This window comes from Chelonus insularis, unplaced genomic scaffold, assembly GCF_013357705.1.
Source record: "Chelonus insularis isolate UGA/USDA-ARS -01 unplaced genomic scaffold, ASM1335770v1 contig_94_pilon, whole genome shotgun sequence".
In the NCBI taxonomy this organism is placed as follows: domain Eukaryota; kingdom Metazoa; phylum Arthropoda; class Insecta; order Hymenoptera; family Braconidae; genus Chelonus; species Chelonus insularis.
In genome coordinates this window covers 4185324-4208887 of record NW_023276783.1, presented here as the reverse complement: position 1 = coordinate 4208887, position 23564 = coordinate 4185324, and the positions used below count along the sequence as shown (strand labels likewise).

At 25.8% G+C, this 23564-nt stretch overlaps 2 protein-coding genes across 5 annotated transcripts; one reads left to right on the top strand and one right to left on the bottom strand.

Annotated features, from left to right (window-relative positions):
- Positions 1-1503: 1503 nt before the first annotated feature.
- Cbl (E3 ubiquitin-protein ligase CBL) lies at positions 1504-23205 on the bottom strand. Of its 3 annotated transcripts, XR_004691049.1 has the most exons (9): positions 22333-23205; positions 7943-8089; positions 7395-7667; positions 7088-7310; positions 5997-6161; positions 3328-3595; positions 2723-3247; positions 2404-2491; positions 1650-2304 (listed from the first exon to the last, which is right to left on the bottom strand). XR_004691049.1 is itself a non-coding variant. In XM_035093125.1 (8 exons), exons 1-7 carry the CDS (start codon positions 22878-22880, stop codon positions 2727-2729), a joined length of 2145 nt encoding a protein of 714 aa, XP_034949016.1. In that variant the 5' UTR covers positions 22881-23205; the 3' UTR covers positions 1504-2491; positions 2723-2726. The 3 variants fall into 3 exon arrangements, 2 of the variants coding, with proteins under 2 accessions (XP_034949016.1, XP_034949018.1); XM_035093125.1 differs by having other exon boundaries at positions 1504-2491; XM_035093127.1 differs by having other exon boundaries at positions 1504-2491; positions 7091-7310.
- On the top strand, positions 8790-10908 carry Gtpx (Glutathione peroxidase homolog with thioredoxin peroxidase activity). 2 transcript variants are annotated; one of them, XM_035093136.1, is made up of 6 exons: positions 8807-8944; positions 9474-9549; positions 9814-9904; positions 9999-10108; positions 10172-10263; positions 10343-10908. In XM_035093136.1, the coding sequence occupies exons 2-6, from the start codon at positions 9486-9488 to the stop codon at positions 10556-10558; spliced, it is 573 nt and encodes a 190-aa protein (XP_034949027.1). In that variant the 5' UTR covers positions 8807-8944; positions 9474-9485; the 3' UTR covers positions 10559-10908. The 2 variants fall into 2 exon arrangements, with proteins under 2 accessions (XP_034949028.1, XP_034949027.1); XM_035093137.1 differs by lacking the exon at positions 9474-9549 and having other exon boundaries at positions 8790-8944; positions 10343-10905.
- Positions 23206-23564: the final 359 nt, after the last annotated feature.

The window sequence follows — 23564 nt, the reverse complement described above, 5'->3', positions numbered from 1 at the left end:
AATGATTGAATATTAAAATTGAAATATTTTAATATAATAAATAACAGTTATGTATAGTTAAATACTCGTTGAAAATTTTCGATTGATCTTGATTGAAGCAATAGATTTTTTTTGTAAATTTTATTTACTTTCAGAATTGACCGAATTTCAATGAAAATTTAATTGAATTTTTTGAATAGAGTCTGATAAAAGTCATTTTACATTGAAGCTTGTTTATTTCAACTAAAATTTGATAAAAAGCGTTGTGACCTTACAATTGAACCTGTTCAATCTGATAGAATCTAAATTCTATTGGATTCAATAGGATTTGAAAAGTTCAAATTGGTTTATTTCAGCACGATCTACATCAACAACTTTAGAATATTTCGTCATAAATCATTTTTCTTTTTCAAGTTTTTTGCAAGAGTAAAAAAACATCTAAGCTGTCTAAGTCAAAAACTATTTGATGTGCTGTACTAAACACACATACATACACATATCCTAGAAATAATGGTAACAAACTCTAACATTTCAAAATAAAATTGCGAGTTTCAATTTTAGGTCCAGAATTTTAATCTTTAGAATAAATGGAAAAAGACAAATTTTATTGTACATATTAATTTATTTTTCAAGAGAATTAATATACGTAGATAAATTTTGGTCAAGTTTGATGGAGTTTTTAATATAAACTTAGTTAATATTTTATTTCTTACAATACATAAATATTATACTATGTATTGCACAATATAGGGAAATGACTAAATTTTCCATGAATATCCGCTATATTGAAACGTTTTAAATAGTTATGCGGATTTCATATTTGTACTTGGAACTAATTTACTTTTTTATAATTCACAGTATTGAATTACATGAGTACTGATGTAAATATTAAATGTAGAAAAATAGGATAGCTAAGCTATTAATTGTTTATAGAATGAATATCGAAATATTCAGAATTCTACAGTGCAGAAAAGAAATTTAATTTGAATTGATTTTTATTCTGTACAACTGAAGATTGTTTTTAATTTTATTGTTTTAAATTTTTATTCGCTTGTTATCAATCACAGAAATTTAACTATAGAAACTGTAAAACGATTCTTAGGTGATAACAGCAAAAAAATTACTTATGTTTGATTATGATTATTTTCGAGAGAGGGTGAACCATCTAGTATTAACGTAGTTTACTATTATACATATATTAAATAAATCATCATTAAGTAATTAAATATACTTAAAATAAAAAAATAAACTTATTAAACAAGTGAAAAATTAAAGAGATAAATCAATGTTTCAATAAATTCTTCCATTGATTAGGCAAGATTTAGCTTTCATTGCAAACAAATATTATAAGTGTCACTAATATTTGCAGTAACAAAACAAATTGTTCATATTTAATTTTGGTAAATAATTCAAAATATAAATTAATAATCAAAAGATAGAATGTGAATAGTTCACCCTAAATATATTTTTTCAAAAATTTTTAATGACTGTTGTCAGTCTTTCATGTAAAATATAGAACTCGGAATTTGTATAGGTAATTTAATAGTTAAAACAATATCTTACTATATTTTTTTTTTATGCAACATTATTTTGAGATAAATACGTATCACTTGTAATTATTACGTAATAAAAAAAATTTCAATAAATTAGCTCTTTTTATAATATTTACAAATAGATTGTATTCACTTAACTTCCATCAGTCCTATAATAAATTTTATTTTAAATTAATATTATCTTGTACATTTAAATACCATTCATGAATAATACCGCTATTGTCATTCCAATGAAATTTTTTAAATATGTTATTCTGTTTATATGAATTGTTAATATAAGTAAACGTTTATTATCGTTAATCGATCTTTGTTTAATTTCTGAAAAATTATATATATGGCGCATGATAAAATTACTGATAAACTACTTAAAATCGTTCATCCTTTTTTTAAATATAAATATCACATTTGACACATACCCTAATAATAAATAAATAAACAAACATCATGCAATGTCTTCCATCATTAAAATTAATATTACTTGCTGACAATATCATTGTTGCTATACAAAACAATTAAGAGGTATCTTTAAATAAAGCTGATATACTACGTTGCTTTTTTCAACGTTAAACTTTCAATGCATTATCTAAAACTAATATTATACACATGTTGGATTTATTTTGTTCGAATGGCTGCATCATTATTGTAAGTTATCATCTAGAATTTAACGATCTCTAATTATTATTTTAAAATTCGATTACTTTAAAATTATTTTCATCTCACTGATTCTGATACTTTTGATTGAGTTATTGCACAAATAAATTGATTCATTCATCTATCAAAAAAAAAAAATTCAAGAATTTATAGTTATGTTTCATAGCAAAATTTGACTTATTGTAGATTTATAACAGTTATAGATACTAGTGATAATTACAGTTGTTCTTCATTTTTCCAAATGATAATTCTTAACTATGAACACCGCCGAGGTGGAACTGGTGGTCATAAATCATCAGAGTTTGTATCTGTAAATTAATGAAATAAACTAGAATATAGTTACGAAATTAACTCTCATTTATATTCATTGTAAAAGTTTATGTAGGCAACAAAAAAACATAAAAACTTGAAAATGAAATTCAATTTAATGATTATGAAACCAACAAAGACATTTGGCATTTACTTGAATTGATGATTCAATATATTTGTATCTTATCAAAAGATGCTTTAAAAATTTAAAATAAAAAAATCATGATTACCTGGTCAAAAAGATTTAGTGGCAAATTCGTTGAGAATATCGCAGGCCATTTCTAAATCATTTCTTGTAATTCCCAGAGCTCTAATAACAGCATCTTGAGCAAAGCCTAAAGCAGTAAGTCTCGAGATATGTTCAACATTAACATTTTCGTAAGCAGCCGCTTCTGATTTAGTTGCTGAACCACCAGGTTCATCTTTATTTTTCATTAGCGCCGTAAATTTTGCTCTATTCATTTCTAAATTAATATTTTTTACTACATGCTCTTTAGATCCATGTATTAAAATGGTATTTTCATAATGATGATCCTGTTTCGATAGATCTTTAGTTGTTTTTGGAGGTCGTGGTGCGGATAACGGTGGTAGTACTGGAGGCACATTGGTTGGCTGTGAAGGCAAATGACGATTAGCTTTTTCAGGTAATGCTGGTGGTTTTGTGTGTGATCGAACATGTGGTCGTATTACTGCTGGAGGAACTGGTGAAGGAGATGATGCTCTGTGAAGCATATCATATCTTGCTTCCGTTGCAGCTATAGAACGTAAATGATTCGTTTTACTCTTGAACAACATTAAATATAGTTCGGTTTTTGGGTAATTGTATAAAATATACCTTTGTTATTTTGTTGATTTTCATTGGAAGATAATATAACTGTGACAGGCGGCGGAGGAGGAGCATTTTCTTTAGGTACAGCTAAATGACGATTATTTCGAGAAATATTATTTGGAGTTGGCGATGGTGATGGTCGTCTTGGAGGTAAAGGAGGACTTGGAACAATTCGTCGCGATGGAACTGGTGAATTCATGGGACTCGAATCTTCTTCTTCATCAGAGTCATCACAAATTAATCCACAGTTACCATTGGATAATTCCATAATATCCTAAAACAAACAACAAATGTATTAAGTTTATTGATGAGCTATCAAGCAAGTTCTATTATATTGTCATTGTTATTTTGTAATTTCATGCAATGGGTTTATATTTATATATAAAAAAATGAATTTTATGAAAATAATATGCGAGTAAATTTATGATACGACAATAAAGCAAATGAATAATAAATTCTAAATGTTCAAAAAAATCATTAAAAATAATAAATTTACATTCAAATGATGTGGGTTATGAAAAGAGACAATGAAGCTTGAAGCAAAAATACCATAATGCCAGTATAATCACTTACCTCTTTCTTTTTGTTAAAATAGTTCAATGTCTCAATTCACGTACGTAAATTACAAATTAGTTTTATTTCATGCAATGGGTAGAGCATTCAACCTAGTGGATAACATAATGTAATAAAAATCAAAGTAAAACATTTCTCCATGCGAGCAAAGTTACACATTATTTGATATCCAGTTTTATAAAAAAACTTGATATTTATGAACTAATTACTTATAATTTCATACAAATGTAGTACTTCATAAATATAACATCATATATGATAAATAATAATAATAATAAAAATAACAATAATATGTATATACATTATGTATAATATACAGTGGTATATATTAACATAAAATAAAATCTGATTAAGCTAAAACGCATGAAAGTCATGAATATAGTAATCATAGTAAAAATAATAATTAAATATAAAATATAATAAAAATAATATAAATAATAATGGTACAATAATAGGAACGTGTGTAAGTGCAAAAGGAACTCAGTATAATTATAATATAATTTTATTTGGAAATTTTCAAATTTCTAATATTTTACAATAAGAAAAAAATCATGTACACTAAACTTATAATTTTTAAAATTGATCTAAGGCTTGCCAATGCAAACGAGTGGCAAATGAAAATTCTATCCTATAAAATATAACAAAATTTGATATTGATTTAATAATTTATATCTACTCTAAAGCGTAGTAAATAATATTTTTCTTATCCTTCAAGTGAAAAATTAAAATCGATTTTAATTTGAGTTTTAGTTTGTATGTATAAATATTGGCATTCAATGCCACATGATCTTAATTATTTGCATTGAAAACATTGCAATTAGTTACAGATTCATCGCTGTGATAAATTGAGAATAGTCCATTTATTGTTTATTATTGTAATGTTTCGCAGAATATTAACAATTTTAATAATAAAATTAAAAATAATCATTATTATAAAATTTAAATAAAATCATAATAAAAAATTTTGGATATAGAAAATGTTAAAATGAATATCAACCAAAAAAATGTATCTAATTTTGTTTGATATTATTTTTATCAACTTCTTATACGAGATCACATTAAAACCAATAATAATTTGGTTTTTTATTTTTTATTAGCGACTAATCATGAAGGTTATTTGTGCACATAATCAACTATAACTTTTACTGGCACAATAACATAATATTAAAAATCTCAAGGAGTTGAACTCCGAAATTGTATCTCAACCTACATTTTAATAATACTTATGTAATGAATTCATAAATTATTATGTATACTGTGAATACATGTAAATAATTTATTTATGTATCTATTTCGACACATTATTTTATTTGCATGTTTTCTGCCTCAGTATGTCCTCTCTTCTGTTTTTCTTATTCACCAATGTTAAATTAAAAAGTGTGATTAGAATGCGACCAAAATAAGATATCAAGCATTTCAAATTAATTATGTTTCACCAATAAACAAACCGAGTATTTTAAAAAATCACAGTGTTTGTTATTAAAAATAAGACTCGGCCAAATATTAGTTAACTAAAATAAATAGATATACTTTAATGTAAATTAATGAATTTTAAATTACTTATAAATATTGAAAATAATTGTGTTAGCTTTTGTACCGAAAATATTAGAGAAATTAATATATTACTAGACACGAAATGACCATCCAAGCACACTAAAAGTGCATTCAAGACGGTCTCAAAACTTCATGCGACACAAAAAAAATCTTTTTTTTTCATAAAACAGAAATTATGATAAGAAGTGTGAAAAGTAAGCCGATAATGGTTTAAGTCGAAATGCATGAGAGATTAACCTACCTTAATCCACTATGGTGTGAATAATCCAATGTTATTCGCGATATGTATTATCATTAGTTATATAAAAAAATTAATTGCAAAAATAAATAGCATTACTCATTTGATCTCGGTACGATTTATATTATTTTTCGTGAAACTTTAATGAAGTGAAATGGTGCATGTAATGATTAGGAGCAAAACCAATATTATTGCGATGAAATGCAATGAGGCAGATTTTTATGAGGCATAATCTATGACGTTACTATACAGGGACATGTTTTATATCCTTTTTTTTATAATAGAGCGCATGATACACCTAGTCGGATACCTCGGTGTCAGGATCAAGATCCCGCGTAGGAGTAGATGCATTACTGGCTGACGCTGATTGAGCTCCAGGTCTGTGTGTTCGTCGTGGATCAAAGGGATCTACAACTATCTGTTCAGTTCCTTTTATCTCTGCACGACAAAAAGGACATCCTTGACCTTCAGAATCCTATAAAATTATAATAATGTTGTTATAAAATTATTTTATTTTCATCAAAGTTCAAGTAATAATAAATAATCTATTGAAATTGAATTTTAAAAAGATGATTATTTAAATAACAGTATTTGTATAAATAGATGTATATAAAAATAAGTTTATTTAATTAATCAAAAAATAATTTTCAATTTAAACGTTGAGTAGAGAATTTAGATGATGAAAATTTTTCAACTATATTATTCAGGAATTCAAAAGTATTTCATGAAATACTTGAGAAAAGAAAAAAATTATTCTTCCATAATGTATATAGAGAAATGCGATAATATAGAATAATTGACGTAATAAAAACTTGAATGACACTTGAAGCAACCTGAATTTGTAAAGTGGATGCAAAATCGTTGGCCTAAATTTTAATGCTATTCATTAATGCCCTATATTTAAAATCATTAGTGCATTGTATGTGAAAGTATAGTTGAGAATGATTATTAAAAAACAGAAAAAAAGTCATAATATATATTTCTTATAATTTCGGGTCAATTATGTAAACTGTTTTATGTTTACTTTTAGCACATAACTTTCTAAATTTTTGTAATAATTACTTAACTTACAACGAAAACTGTTTTAAAAAAAAACAATATTGGATCAACTTGAAATAAGTTGTGATCTCATATTAATATACCCAAATCTTTTAGTAAATATTATTTGCTGTGAATTTATGGTTGCAGATATTTTTAAAATACTTTAATGAAACATGTGAATACACGCACACATAGTTAACATGTTTCATCTTACATATTAATAATTAATTGCACAAACAATGCTACTAAATTAGCAGGTATTAAAATAAAAAAAGTAAATAGAAATTTTTGATCTAATTGTTTTGAAGCTGAATTAAAGTATAATGTTTATTAATAATATATAATATGAGTAAATACTGCTACCTGCCAAGCTGTTAGACAAGGCGTACAGAGAAGATGTCCACAAGGCTCTATTCTCACATCTTTGTCATGTTCAGCACATATTTTACACAATTGGAATGTACTACCCATTTCGCAATATAATTCATACTGCTCAGCTGTCACCTTTATGTGCTCTTCTGGAGTTGGTTGAACAGCCCACGTTAAATCTGGATTTATATTGCGCCCGTCTGGATATAAATAGCTAAAAGGACGATAATGATTATTAATCTGTTTCGTTTACTTATATCATATTTTGATAAAAAATATATTTTATAATTCTACTTACAAGCCTTCTCGATAACCATCTAATAATGCTTGGCATAAGCTTTTATTGTGGGGTATAGTTTGAAGAATATCACCATCTGAAGTTACATAACCAATAGCCCATTGTCCTAATCTCGTACAACTCAATCGAAAGACATAGCTTCCAGGTTTTGTAATACAATTTTTTTGTAGACGAGCTTTAACTTCATCATATGTCAAAAAAGCAACATAACCAGGATGTGTAACAGCCAAAATTTTCCAATTTTGTAGTAATGTTGACCATGGTTGAAACAGTCTATAAATTGGAAAAATGATATATATATGAGTAAATAAGTTGTTCATCCAATTTCATATTCAACATATAGTTTCCAATTAACATCAGTTTATTTATAGACATACTAACTATCATGCTCTTTGAAAAGCATAAATATATTAACACTTAATATAATCTTAATTATGTTAGCTTCAAAGACATCAATCAATAACCTGATCCAACTATAAAATATCAATTAATGAAATACAAATTGATACAGAAGTTTAGATAGAAATTGTAAAGTTAGTAATTACAACCTTGTAAATACATCGAATTCGAAGTTTGAAATGTAATCATTGCAAGTGAGGTCTATCGTTGATTTTAATGCCATAGCTTGAAGTCCAGAACTTATTTGATGAACTTGATTCAATTCATGTCTGAAAACTTTCCATGGAACCAAAGTACTGAAACAAAAAAAAAACAATTTATTAATATAAATATTATTATACAATAAATACATTTAATTATCAAAAAAATTATTCTTTTGTATTGATTTTTTGAATTTAAAAATGATGATGTAAATGCGAGTGAAAAATCTGCAATCATGATTGAAAATAAGAATAAAAATAGAGACAGTAGAATTCATTTCTTCATCTTGATCATTAATTTTTCATTATTTTTTAAATATTCGATAAATAAATTTGGAAACAACTAAAATATTAATTCTACACGAAGGCTTTTTTAAGCTGAATCAATACTACTTAATAAAATATTTAACATAAGTTAGTCCAGTTGTATTATTGAGATCATCAAAGAATTCAGTTCACACAGGTATAATAATTGCAATATACAAGGCGTACAAAAATCAATTGTTTCCCAGAAAACTACACGTGGATAAGAAGTAAAATCGATTTATTCATATAAATAATATAAGGTAAAATTATGTTGGTTTAAATTTGATTGTTTCAAATTATTGTGTCTTTTATAGTTTGGATATTCTGTTAATTAATGCTAAATCTAATAGACCTTTATACCTAGAGTGATTTCAATTATGATATAAATCTTTTAACTTAAAATGCTAAGTCATCATATTATTAGCAAGGCTTTATGATCATTTGGAATAAAATATTCATCAAGTTAGCAATGACAAGTATACTCATTTTGCTATTGGTCTACATATACATTGGGGTATTGGTGTTGAGGTAATAGCAACGGAGTGAAAATAGTCAGTCTTTGCCGGTTGCTTCATACACATGGTCATTTGTTACGTGGAAGGAGTATTTCATTTTTTACTGACAGTCCAATATAAATAAATTTCGGTAAGATTAATCAGATATATTGACAAATAATCAACACACATTACATTCATAATTAAAAACATGTAAATGTACACATTATTTGCAAGTAATCATAAAATATCTGAATACTTTACTGCGTACATACGAGAATGACAATGGTGGATAAAACAGTTATCTGTACTGTAAATAGATGGCATGACAAACGCTTCAAAATTTGCAATGCGTAGAATAATGTTTAATCAAAAAATAAGATGATTTATATTTTTATAACAAAAATTGACAATCTTTCTTCATTAAATTATTGCTAATTTTAACATTGAGTTATTGTAAAAATTTTCAATGAGTCATCAAGTTTTCAACCTTTACACATAGATAGTGAAAGAATATTCTCGAAATGGAGATAAAATGATTGGTGGCCATCAAATAATGATAGTGATTATAAATAATAGAGATAATTCACAGATAATAATTTTCGCATTTATTAAAAATTTATTGTATTATTGAGTTAATTGGTTAAGATTTAATTGAGTATTTACCACTTTTTTTAAAGACCAGGTCAACAATGCGTTTGTTCAAATACTCAATCATACCTGCCGGGTTAAATCAACTTGTTAGAAATTTTGCAGGCACGTATTCTCCCTTCACCATCATTATTTTAATTAGAAAGTTCTCATTAATGATCCATCCATATACATATTAATGTACTGTGTGATAGATGAATCAGAAAGGCATGCTAATTTTAATTCATAATAATCATTTTTGTTAATCCTGTAGATAAGATAAACTCCTGTTTAACAAGATGAAAAAATGTTGAATTTTATGATTAAAATAGGAAATGGTTTTTATTATTAGTTGGAATATTAATATATCTTATTATTCTTGTTAACTAGTCATGAGCGGAAATTTAGACTACAAATCTGCTACGTCTATCTACGACTTTGAAGCTAAATCCATCAAAGGGGAAAACGTACCTTTGTCAAAGTATGTTAAATTATATATTTAAAAAAAATGTTTTAAGCAGTATACACAAATTTAAAATAATAAATAAACTCTATTTTAATAATAAATTTTTCAGCTACAAAGGACATGTTTGTTTGATTGTCAATGTTGCTTCTAAATGTGGATTGACAGCAACGAATTATAAAGAACTGAATGAACTTTATGATAAATATGCTGAATCACATGGTAAATAATTCCTTAGTTACATTAAATTAAAACGAGAATAATAAAATAAATCATTTTTTGTAGGTTTACGGATTTTAGCATTCCCTTGCAATCAATTTAACGGTCAAGAGCCTGGTGATAGTGAGGAGATTTGTAGTTTTGCAGACCGTCAAAAAGTAAATATTTCAAAGCATAAATTGTAACACTATTATCTTAAAAAGAGTATGTACAAAATTAATTCTAATTTGTTTTTAGGTTAAATTCGATCTATTCGAAAAAATTGATGTCAATGGTGAAAATACACATCCTCTTTGGAAGTACTTGAAAAAGGAGCAAAAAGGTTCTCTTGGAAACTTCATTAAATGGAATTTCACTAAATTCATTGTCGACAAAAATGGCAAAGTTGTGGAACGTCATGGACCCAATGTGGATCCTAGTAAATTGACATCACATTTGGAGAAGTACTTTTGAAATAACACAACCTATCATTATTCTCAAAGCACGGTTGTAGTATAGGAATTTAGTTATAAAAAGTTTTTGAACAAATTTTTTACAAGCATTTGAATTGTGTAAAACAATTTTTTAATTTATTATAAATATTTTGTTGATAATATTTCAACTATTGTTATGACACATAATTTTCTTAATATTTATCATACACATTCAATATACGCTTAATATATTTTCACAATTGATAAATTTTTATTCCTGTATCAATTGTATTTGCTATTGATAATTAAATAAAACTAAAACTAATTTTATACGCACTGCAACCATATTGAGACTTTATATTCTTGTAAAAAATGCATCCAATAAAATGTAATATGCATTACTAAACATCTAAAAAATGTTATTATTCTACGACTTTTAGATAACTTTAATTTACCATTAACTTGAAAAAATTAAACGAACAGTTCTTTAGCAAATAAAAAAATACTCTATATCTATACTTCATAATAATTAAATAATTTTTGAAAAATGATCTTACAAAATTTTATTTGTATTAAGCACTTAAAAATTTTGAAATTCATTAATTATTTTGTTTTGTTGAGTAGAGTTTAAGAGAAGAAAAACAATTAAAGGATCATTACAGGGTATTTTTTTATTCTATAGAAAATAATATTTCAAGTTATTCAAACGCCTACATTACTTGTTGACTGAACGTAAGGTATGATAAGTTACGTACAGCGGAAATACATAAATTTAGATAAGATTGTTGATTGAAAAAATTGTAACATAAATCGTTACACATACTTGCAAAATTAAATAGAACTTCACCTTGTTGTAGATAACTATGTTGTTTGTTGTATAAAAGGACAGATAATATAACGATGAACAATTCAAATATCCGTCTTGCTATTCAAAATATATTAGTTAGCCAACTGAGTCATTCATGTAACAATGATTTTTTATCAAATTGACTTGTTCTAAATAGAGTTACAATAATAACAATAATACGTAGTAACTTTAAAGCATAAAAAATGTATAGAACTTTTGTTTTCGTATAATTTTAAAATCAACATTCAAGAAATTTTGAATATCAATAATTGTAGGTCAGAAAGCGTACTTAACTATTCGTACCTACATAAGAATAATATTTGAAAAAAATACAAATTAATTAAAATCAATCTCTTGAAATTAATCCGTAAGTATTCAATATTAAATTTCAGTCGAAATAGTTAGATTTTGGCAACTTAAAGAAAAAAAAAATTCAATTATGTGAGTAATGAAAAAAATTAACTTTGAATTCTTTGACTGATACTAACTACTAGAAGTTAGCTCTTTAAAAAATCATTTAAATTAATTCCTGTGCCAAAGAATAAAAAGAGAATATTTATTGAAAGACGTAAAATTAAAATAACTCATAAATAATCCATGAATGAAACGTTCAATGAATTATGTAAAATACATATCTTTATCAAGATGATTATACAAATACATGTAGCAATGTTTATGATTTAATTGTTGCTAGTCTCTTTACTATCGGTCGTGAACTCTTGGGATGAACAGGAAATATATTTTTTTTAACAATGTCAAATGAGAAGAGGGGAAGTGATAAAAAAAGTCTATAACCTTTTTGGATTGAATTTTCTGTCTATAAAAATAATATCTAATACGTTATATAACATAACTTGTCGATAGATAAATTTTTTTGAAAAATAGCTTTAACTTTATCTTGATAAAGAATAAAATTAACGATGAATCAGCTAATTCCTTTTTCCAAAGTCAATCCAAATGGTCAATAAATTTTACTTCAACAGTAATTTATGTTATTTGTTTGCAAGTTATTAAATAAACAAATATTAAAAGTTATTTGTTTATTGAAAAATGAATTCACATAATAGTATGAAGTATCAAGTTCAGGACACTACCGTGACACATTTTAATGAAGTTATTATTTTCACGCTAGTAATAAATTAAATTATCCAACAATTAGAGCGAATCATTAATGGTGAAGAAAAAATATTTATAAGTACTATCACTTACGGGTCACTTTCCCCTGATAAGTTGTATATTATTACTCTGACAATAATATTATAAGGCAATTAATATATAAGTATTTCACTTTATATGTTGTATTACATTGAAAAACATAAAAATTAACTTTACTTGATAAAAAGAGATAATTCTGCAGTATTTAACTAATTTTTCGCTTGACTTACTTGTTTGATAATTATCAAGTTTTTATGTTCAACTAAATAATTGTTATTTTTTTACTCCAAAATTAATTATGATTGTAATATTGATCTTTTAAGTACTAATTTATTTATTCACTGAAAAAGATAAATATTTTTTTCAATAAATGAAACGTGAAAAATTATTATTTGATATGTATATATAAAATACATGAAAAGTAAAATAATTTTCTACATAGAATCCCTTGCATAATTTTTAATAACAATATCATTTAAATTAAAGGATGTCAAGCAATCAAAGTCCAATTTTCTAATGGTAATAAGTGTATATGTATGAATTACCAAACCATCTAATCTATAAAACAGAAAAATGATCAATGAAAATTCTATAGTAACTACATCACTATAATATATGATAATGGATTGTAAACATTACACAGGTCGTGAAAGTATTAATGAATGAATAATTTATTTTAGTTGAAGTCATTGAGTCAGACAAATAGATGCAGCTATAAATAATTCCCAAGTTCTCCCAGAAACTTGGATAAACATTTTTACTCATGTAATAATACAAACTAAAGTAGCATTATTATATCACTAGGATACTTTAGGTATATTTTTATTTTTAGTATTAAAAAAAAAGAAAAAAGAAAAAAAAGGAGAATATAAGCAAGAAAATTCTAGTAAGGAAATATGACACAGAAAAGTAAAGTTCGAGTTGGTTAATTCATGTACACATTGGATACGTAGAAGATATCGTCTATAATTAACCGTCCTTGCTTGTTGGCTGATCTGACACCCGCCTCCATTCATAGAATACGTCTTCCAACACTTGACGGTTTCGCGCATAGCGCGCGTGTCTGCCGACTTAATATAGATCGAAAAGACCCAGTTTATTCACGGCCCAGTTTTTTTTCCATTACATATTTTTAACTTCCCATTAGGAAATTATTGTAATGGGGTCGATTTTTAAAATTCGTAATTTTATTATATCTTTTTAAGTTTTGAGACATTTGAAAACATACCTAGAAGATTTAAAAATAGATGTATGTCCGTACGTATAATTATACGTACATATGTCTTATTTTTTTTCGTTTTTGATATCTCAAGAATCACTCAAGATATCGACTTTGGACAAATTTTATTTTAAAGATAATACAATAAAGAAGATTTAAAAAAAGTTTAAACAAATTCGGTTGAGCCGTTTTTTTTTAATAACAAGAAGAGTTTAGAATAAGTTGAATGAAGAAGACATTTGAAATAGATTCTATTTATCAGATGATTAACATTGTTGATAACTGAGGTCAATACAATATGGTTATTAATAACTTCATATGATTGTAGATAATTATAGATTGTTTATAACCATTTCAATTTGTTATAAACAATTAGGAATGATCATTACTATGATTATATTCGATAAATATCAATACAGTTGATATAAATAATTTAATGTGATTACACAATTGTATATTGTTTATAACAATAGCAAATTTGTCAGAAACAAAAACATTAATAAATGGCAAAATTATGGATTTCAATTAATGGGAAGTTTGTTGTCAAGGTACAAACTAAGCCTAGAATCATTTTTTTTTCTTCAATTCATATTTTTTGTAATCAAGTCAAGATATACATCCTCTCATTTCTATTTTTTCTGTTCTTGATAATATTTTTTGCAATATTAGGAACAAAGAGTTTTTTTTTTTAATTTGAAATATGAATAAGAGATAGATATTTGTAGATGAAAATATCTATTTTTATCTTATCGTACTTTTATTTTTAATCAAACAACTTTTAATCATTTCAATTTATTTTTTGTTTTTATTTCTGACAAATTAATTCGTTATAAAACTGAATTTTTGTTCAAGTAATCAAAGTAAAGAAACTTTAATTAAATTATAATATTATTATAATATAATATTGAAGTTTACAATCAAAGTTTTATACTTGCTCATTAAAATTTAACTAAATTTTTAAAACTATAATTATAGCTAAAAGAAATCATAAACATCTAAGAAAAATTATAATTCATAAAAAATTGATCTTTATAAAAGTCATTAATTCTACAAGAAAAAAATTTAGTGAATCGTGAAAAAAAATATATCAGTTTCTTTATAAATCTAAAAAAAATTAATTTAAAAAATCAAATAAATGTTGTCATTAAAAATATTATTTTTATTTTAATTTTTTATAAATATGATAAATCTCTGACATGTTATGTTTTAAAATTTTTTTAAATTTTGTATCCCTATAAATAATATTTTTTTTAGAATTAAAAATACAAAATTCATCTCTTTCATTTACTATATAGATATACTTGATAATTTGATGTATCTTAATTAAACTAAATTCAAATCATTATATATCAAAAAAATGTATTCTAAAAGATATACATAAATAATAAATATAACTTTTTTTGTTTTCAATATCTCTTGAACAATGACTATTAAACAAAAAGTATCTATAAAAATTGATGATAATGCACTGGGGTCATATTGCAATTGTATATATTCCAATGAATATTTTTATGTTTAATTTAAATAATCAAACAGTATAAATACAACTGAGACTGGGTTTAATTAAGGTAAAAGCACTCATGATGATGAAAATCTTCATTACGACTTCTGGCACGAATGTACGTGACCACTGATGCAGTTGACAAATTTCTAGTTTTTTTACAAAAATAATTAAAATCACTATCGTAACAAGGAAAAATCATAGATACAATTGAAAATATATTAAGTGTAATTCCAATTAGTTCGATAGAAAATATCTTATTTTCATTTCAAATAAAATGTATTTCATTCAAAGATTCCATCAAATCTATGCGTGTCGAGAACATCACATGTACATTCCTCTAAAGTTAAAAGATAATGAAAGAGTATGAGATGGAAGGGATGTCAGATCGACGTCATTGTCGTTTCTCGCAATATCACCCGATTCTGATCTCCGTCTTTGCGTAACAATGAATTTTAAACGTATAGGTACTAAACTTACGTTTAGATTTAAATATATATTGATCAACTCAAAACGATAATTAGTTATATTAAAATTTATAATATACATTCTCATTTCTATTTTGTTTAAAAGTCAATCTTTTTTAACCCCCGATGCAACAAAAAGAATAAAATTTCAAATCTTTGAAATGCATCGTAGTTTATGAACAAATGGACCAATGTCGATGCAATTTTTTTTTTAAATTCACTAATTGGTATAATCAGGATTATTTTTAATAATGATGTATAATTGATAGTCAGTTTGACGTCAATCACATTATAAATTAAATAAAATTATCATTTATTGATATAAAATATTTTATTTCATTTTTCTTCATATTTTTATTCTAATACGGTTGACATGAATTCAGTAATTTAATTTAATTTGAAAATAATTTTTTTTAATAATAAATTTTAAATTAATTTTTCATTGGAAGTGTGACAAATAAATGTTGCTATAAAAACTTTTAAATATTATATATCAAAAAAAATGTTCATATAAATATTAGATTTTGTCGTTATTGTAAAAAATATTTATAAAAGTATATCATTATAAGCATATCTTAAACATCAGATAAATTATCGAAATTAAAAGGTTTAGTACTATATATAGTACAGTTTACACTTTTATATCTTCACAGATTAATAAAATTATTAAGTGGACCTTAAGAATTCTTACTCCAGTTTCCCGTGTAGTTAATTGAATAAATAAAATACTTTCAATCACAGGAATAAAGAAATTTTAAATTTCACTCTAATACACAATAATCTGTTGTTTCAGATCCAAAGATGGTCATTTTTAATTGAGGCATAGCAATTATTATTGTTCTGGTGTAAAATAAATGTTATACAAGAAAAATTAACTGAATATCTTGATTATAAATTCCAGAATTTTTTTTTATCGAAAAAAAATATTTTTTTATACATTTTAATAATTCACTTTATTTTTCGTTTGAATAATTTTATTGTCAATAGGAAAGAATTTTTCCAACTTTAATAAAATAAATATTTCTTCCATACACTCGCAAAAGAAATAAAATAATACTTTATACAGTTTAATAAAAAAATAAAAACCTATTTTAATTTTATCTAATTCCTCTTTTACTCAACTTTGGAATTCCAAAATATCATTATCATTATGACTTCACTATTAAATTTGATGTTTAATACTTTATTACAAATTATTTGTTCGTAATTGAATAAAAGAAATTATTTTCCTCTCAAAATAAGAATGTTTATATTTAAAAACTCATTCTCTTTAGAGCCAAATAAAACACAATATTATGTTAATAAATTCAACAGAATGAATTTTGAGATTTATTTTAAAAGTAAAGCGATGATGTAAACATATCTCGACATAGTATCTAGATAATATAAAATTCATGAGCTAACTAATTTTCATTCAAGCAGTAGTAAGTGATTTCTATTCCCACATGATGATGGTATTCTCTAGCCTACGAGTAATGCCCTTATGATCTATTCAATTTTCATCATCGAACCCATGGCATTGACTCATTCTGAACTCAACCGGTTGTTCTGACACATCGTCTATTATAATCGTATGCGAATAAATGATGAGGGCTATGTACTAATGGTACTCTCATTTGGCAACTAAATGTAGGCTGATATATGTATAGAAGGCAGGCATAGCCTTGCACATTTGTGTTATTACTGTTTTAATTTTCCTCAATCGTGACGTCACGTCCCCTTCCTTCCGCTTTTGCTCTCGTCCGGATACTAGATTAACTCGTCGAGCAGGGAACCTTCGTTGGGTTTCCAATGTTTCTATGTGTGTGATAGACATACATATGTATACACTGAATATCATGTATCTAAGTTAGTGATAGTGTAACTTACTTGTAAATACATCCGAACTTTTGTACAAATACGTTCTTTAATTTATGTGTATTCATTTTATTTAAGAAATGTCAGAGAATGTTGTTTTTTTTTTTTTGTAATAACTTGAACGTTTTTAAATGATTGTTTGTGTTTATTATAGAAATCGTTTGAGGACAATATTTATTTTCAAATATTTTCTATTTGTTCGTTAACTGGTTCTGTCAATTACTATCAATTAAATCCAGCTTTTTCGAGCTTCGAGATTTAATTGAAATAGAAAAAAAAAGTATTTATTTGTAATTCTGTATTGGCTTGGGGGCAAATAAAAAAAAAGTACATTTGTGTATAAAATTTCAATTAAAATTGATGGAATTGATGGAATCGTTATTTTAAATTAATTAAATAAAAAATGTTCTTGTCTGTAACATAGGATTTTTTTATGGCTCAACAGAATATGATCATGAAATGTTTCAAGATTTTAAATGAGTAATTTTCACTGAAACTTTTAAACATATATTTCTATGAAAAAATGAATAAGAAATGCCTCATACGTCATTGTCTTTGAAAAATCGGCGAAAAACAATGAATGATCTTTATTTGTTCAATTTATTTTCACATTAATTGACATATTAATGCTCGTTATTTATTAAAAGTTAGTCTTGTGGGAGAATAGCAACATGTTTATAATAATAAAAAATTATTTATCACGGATATAAGTAAATTTATGGCCAAATTTCTTTAATGGTAACTGCGATGATTTTTATTGATTTATTTTGACCCTTCATCGATCACATTGTGAGGGAATTCATCGTCAGTTAAAATTATTTCTCTTTTATTTAAAAAAAAGTCCAATAATTTTACAATTTTTAAGTCTTTAGTGATTCTACCAAAAATTCAATTCACTTATATTTATTTCATTGAAAATCTAGGGTTTAATAAGTGATTAGAAAATAAACAATTAAAATGTTCACAAAATGCCATAAACAAACTATAAAATTTCGACAAATTTCTAGAAACATTTAAAAGCGAATTATAAAAGCACTATAGTATATTTATAGCATATCACTTTCAGATGTCAATTTAATTAAATTTAAGAAATTCAAATAAATTTTATTCAATCAGGGATTTAATTAATTATTAAAATTATCAATTTAAAAATCTTCTGAAAAGATATTAGAAAGTTTCTAGTGCTTTGATTTTAGTACAAAAAAGTTTTAAGATTACACTATTTAGTACTTTAGGGGAATATTTATTAAAATTGAACGTTTATTATACGTAGTAACAATCTTTGTGGCAACAAAAATGATAAAATGATAGACGAATTTTTTTTTCAGATGGATGATAAAAACTTGGTAGTAACTTTACCAGACATAACAGAACGCTTTTAACTTTAGAATTCAAATTTTACTTGACGTCAAGAATCGTTCAAGGCATTTCACCGTTTTTATGCGAATACTTTCTAGACTTTTTTTTTGTTTTCCATTTAAAAGCTTTAAAATTAAAATGAAAATTCGAACAAACAAAAAAGTATTATAAGTCAATAAAAGGTTAAAAGCTTGTCATTAAGTTTATGAATTAAGTTAATAATTGTGAAAAAAAATAACCTGAGCCAAAAGAAATATAATTTTTAAAAAAAATAAAAGAACTTGTTATTTTGATATTTAAAATATTTTTTTTAAAAAAAGTAGTTGTTGCAATATTCATTTAATGTCGTATTAATACCAAGCAAAATAAATAAATTTAAAATTGGTCTCATTTATTTCAAGAACACTGTATATAATTATAATCATCAATGAGAATAAAATGTATTTTTTTGTTGTAATCGTATGAATGAAATAACTCATGAAATTTTTCGTCGTCAAGAAACAAGTGGAACAAATTACGTATGAAGAGAGAGTAAAAAAGAGGGTGTGAGTTCCTAGAATAAAAGAGTTTTGATCCAATGACGACCCGAAAGAGTGTAGTCTGTATCGTTGTATAAGTGCTAGCCGGATGTCCGTGGATCATTTGACCGGAAACGGTGGAAACTGAAGGTCCTCATACTAAAGTAATTGAGTAGATTCTGTCGTTGACTACAGTACACTAATTTCACCATAACTTCTACCATATTTTAATCATACAATATTATTCTTTATTACAAAAAAAAAGAAACATTTGTTTCACGTACTCATAACAATAATGTTTTTATAAAAAAATTAAATAAAGTAAATTAAACTGATAAAACATTTATTTTTGTAATTTTATTTAAATGTAAATTGGTAAAAAATTTTTGGAATATTACGTACTCTTTAGGAGCTGATTGCAAAGCAATACACTATACAGTTTGTATAAATTACAATAAATATTTTCTCAACAATGTCGTATTTGACAAATTATCTATTGCTTTAAAGATAACTTTATGTGAATAAATCTTATAATAGGAGAAGGGGGAGGGGTAAAGTAGAACACCACGAAAAAAAGTAAATCAACAAATTATCCATTATATTAACAAATTTTAATAATTTTTAATGCATTAATAAATTGAAAATTTGATAAACAAAAAGTGTAATAAACATTTTTTAAATTATTTTAATAAATTAGTACATTCTCTCGAGTGTTCCACATTACCCACCCTTCCGCTAATTATTTTTATTATTGACAAAAAGTATCATTTGCTTTAAAAAATCCCTAATTGTCTGTCTTGTAGAGGATCATTGATAAGATAGACTATAAGATAAATTGTAGTATCATCAAATAATCTTGATAATAACAAAAAGTGCTCAACCTATTTCTAGTTTACTAAATATCACTTAACAGATTCTGATCACATTTCATAAAATGCACTTCGTGTTAAAAACAAATCGCTTTACGTTAACAAAACATCAATTGTATGATGAATTTAAAGAAAAAATGAATAACTTTTTAAAATCATTCACTTAAACAAAAGAACAACTGAACCGAGTCACATAAAAATTTGATATTTTATCATTATCAATGCACGTCGAATGATCTTTCAATGAATAGAATATCATTTCTTTTGCGAGTCATCGTTCTGGAAAAATTCATTCACATTCATACATACATATATGTTTATGTACACATATGCATATACAACCACTTGAAAATCATTACAAATAACTCTTAAAATTTTAAGAAATGAAGAAAATAAAGATATGTCAATATTTATAAATGAAGCTTCCACTTTTGCTTACTCCAAAAAACTTTTCGGAGTCATTACAATTTTCTCACAAAAAAAAGTTAATAGCTATGGTTTCATTGATTTTTAAATATTGTGAACTTAGAGAGAAAGGTATGATAATCTGACTTGGGTATAAAATTGCCACCTGAACAAAAGGTAAGGATGTCTTACTTTACTTCTCTGGTTAATATACTATTTCTTGTCATATCATCATCTAAAATTGAAATTTTTTCTCGATTTTGAAGTTCGAGGGATGTTTTTGTTCTCACAGAGAAAAACAGCATCCGTTTGAGCATGCGCACAAATGATTGTTTGTCTTTCCATATAGGATAACACGTTGCTTTGCGACCTGAAAACAGGGAGCAAACTTTAACTTTGGATGGAGGTATGACAAAGAATTAATTTACTCACTTTGAATAAATCAATAGGAATTAATACCTAGATTTAATTCTTTGAAGTCAATGGAATTCAGTTATTTCATAAATGTAGAAATTCTTTATGTCATTTATTTATTTTTACTTAAGTTAATTTTTTCCAACTTGAAATTGTAAAAAGTTCAAAAATCATTGAGTTATATAAATAACAATAATATTAATTAAATTATTATCACACTAATTATAATAATATTATTAATTTACTAAAGTACTATACTTGATTATTTTTAAAGAATAAATTGTTAACTGTTATTCATTCTTTCTCTAACTACATGGTAAATGAAATATTTTTGAAAACTCTTAAGAGCTTTAAATACGTTTGTAAGTAAACAACAAATAAATATGATGGTTTACTTTCTTTTAATATCTTAATATTTTTACTGCTTTGGCATACGAATCTGAGTTGATATACGTTACACACGTGCCTTGAATGATGATTGGCTACATTCATCACTAGAAGAACCATTCATGACTGATAGTTATTTTTAAACATCATACACACATTAGACAAACGAAAGCAGTGCGGGTGCACATCATCAATGGATTTAAACAATTATAACCTGGACTCTAATTTTTAAAGTCAACATAGCCATTTAAAAAGTAAATAAAATGGTTGAAGTTTATTTTTGAATTATCATCGTAAATTTATTATTAATAAATCATTTTTAGTTAAAAGTAAAATAATTAGTAACCCACAAGTTATGTACTACACTGACAATAAAGATGAGTGTAAAAGTACGTAATTACTGAGTAATAACCAGAATATATGACAGTGTAGTTCAATGAACTTATTCGGCTCACTTGTTTAATTTGAGATTTTATTGATAACATTGTCGCTGAAAGGAGAATATATGAGGGTTTAAGCGATGTCAGTGTATTAAAATTAATTCTTATTAAATAAAGATCTCTTTTATTTATTGAAGAAATATGACCGTTTCGTTGAAACATAAAAGTAATTGGTAAAATATTTTTAATAAATACTCACAATCATTTGTATGTGAAAGATATAATTGGTACTATGATAGTATGAAATTTTTTGCAATCTATAGAATTGAAGGAGTAAAAATCGCTACTTGGGACTAGAAATGTTTTCCCTGAGCGAATGAAGCAAAATATACCGAATGTGAATAGTTTAAAAAGAATTGTCAGTTTTGAAGAGTACCTGTTACCGAAGCGCTCTCTCCAGAATTCTGCAGCGTCCGACTTGGTGATACGAAACTGATCGCCCGCGAAGACGCCGTTTGGGAAGATGGCCTTCAACTCAGAGAGCATGTGGCTGAAAACGAGACTAAGTTTCGTCAAGTTTCTGCGATAATGTGAAGTCTCATCGAACATTTTTTCCTTGCCTTCTTTAAATAATTTAATGGCTTGCTTGCATTTTCGCATGAGGTTATTAATGAATACACAAAAATGCTCGTTGCTATGAAGAACGTGCATACGATCTTCATACTTAGAATATATTAATCGCAATCGTTGGTATGTATCCGGTAGGATATCAAGGATAAACGGAGGAGAGTTTTTAAGGTTCATTCGTTGATGTTGACAAAGTTTAACAACTTTATCCATAAGCTTCCATGTTTTGTCGAGCATTCGTTTATCTGTCGATAATTTTGGTGGTGTCATTGCGTCACTAAATCGACCCTGGAGCTTTTGGAGGATCGAACTGATTTGTGCAGTACGACTACTTCTGCTACTATGACCCGACGACATCTTGAAGTACACACAGTTCTTCACTGTAATGTATGATACTCCGGTAATACTTCACACAATATCTCACTCGAGATTTGTGTATCGTAATCAACGCGATACTTGCTCTCTCAGTTGCACTCACACTTTCACTTATTACACCTTCTCACTTTTTTACTATGTAACACCGCTGCACTTAAATAAACACATTTTTTATTCGTTCTCATTACCATTCTCTACTTGACGGTTCTCACGAGGTCTCGCGCGCGAGACTTGTATTGTAAAGATCATGCATTATCGCATTCTGTTTCTAAACTAACGACATCGCGATCTCACGACACTACTTGTAAGTTAATTACAGATATTGTACATACATGGATAATCGTTCCTACATTCATGTATCCGATACGCGAGATCTCCAATCAGAAGACATGAATATACGTTCTGCTCAAAATGGCTGACCAAGTTTCAATTAGCGCGAAATTTTAAATTTCTCATGAAAATTTTCCTCGAATAAAGTACAATTTTTATATATTGTTTCAACAAGTTCTTTATTATATGTCATTAAATTTTTAATACATTATTTTTCAATAACATTTGAAGCATTTTTTTAAAATTAACTGTAATGTGATGATGGAATATGTAATAATTATTTTAAAATCAATAAATACATTATAAATGAAGATAAATTTTCAACTAATAAATTAA

Excerpts from the sequence above, each read along its gene's own strand:
- Gtpx (XM_035093136.1), top strand. The coding sequence starts at position 9,486 with ATGCGTTTGTTCAAATACTCAATCATACCTGCCGGGTTAAATCAACTT. Across the intron at positions 9,550-9,813 it reads ACTTGTTAGAAATTTTGCAG|TCATGAGCGGAAATTTAGAC; the intron begins GCACGTATTCTC and ends CTTGTTAACTAG. Across the intron at positions 10,264-10,342 it reads GTTTTGCAGACCGTCAAAAA|GTTAAATTCGATCTATTCGA; the intron begins GTAAATATTTCA and ends ATTTGTTTTTAG.
- Cbl (XM_035093125.1), bottom strand. The coding sequence starts at position 22,880 with ATGTCGTCGGGTCATAGTAGCAGAAGTAGTCGTACTGCACAAATCAGT. Across the intron at positions 7,311-7,394 it reads GATGGTTATCGAGAAGGCTT|CTATTTATATCCAGACGGGC; the intron begins GTAAGTAGAATT and ends TCGTCCTTTTAG. Across the intron at positions 6,162-7,087 it reads GTCTAACAGCTTGGCAGGTA|GATTCTGAAGGTCAAGGATG; the intron begins GCAGTATTTACT and ends ATAATTTTATAG.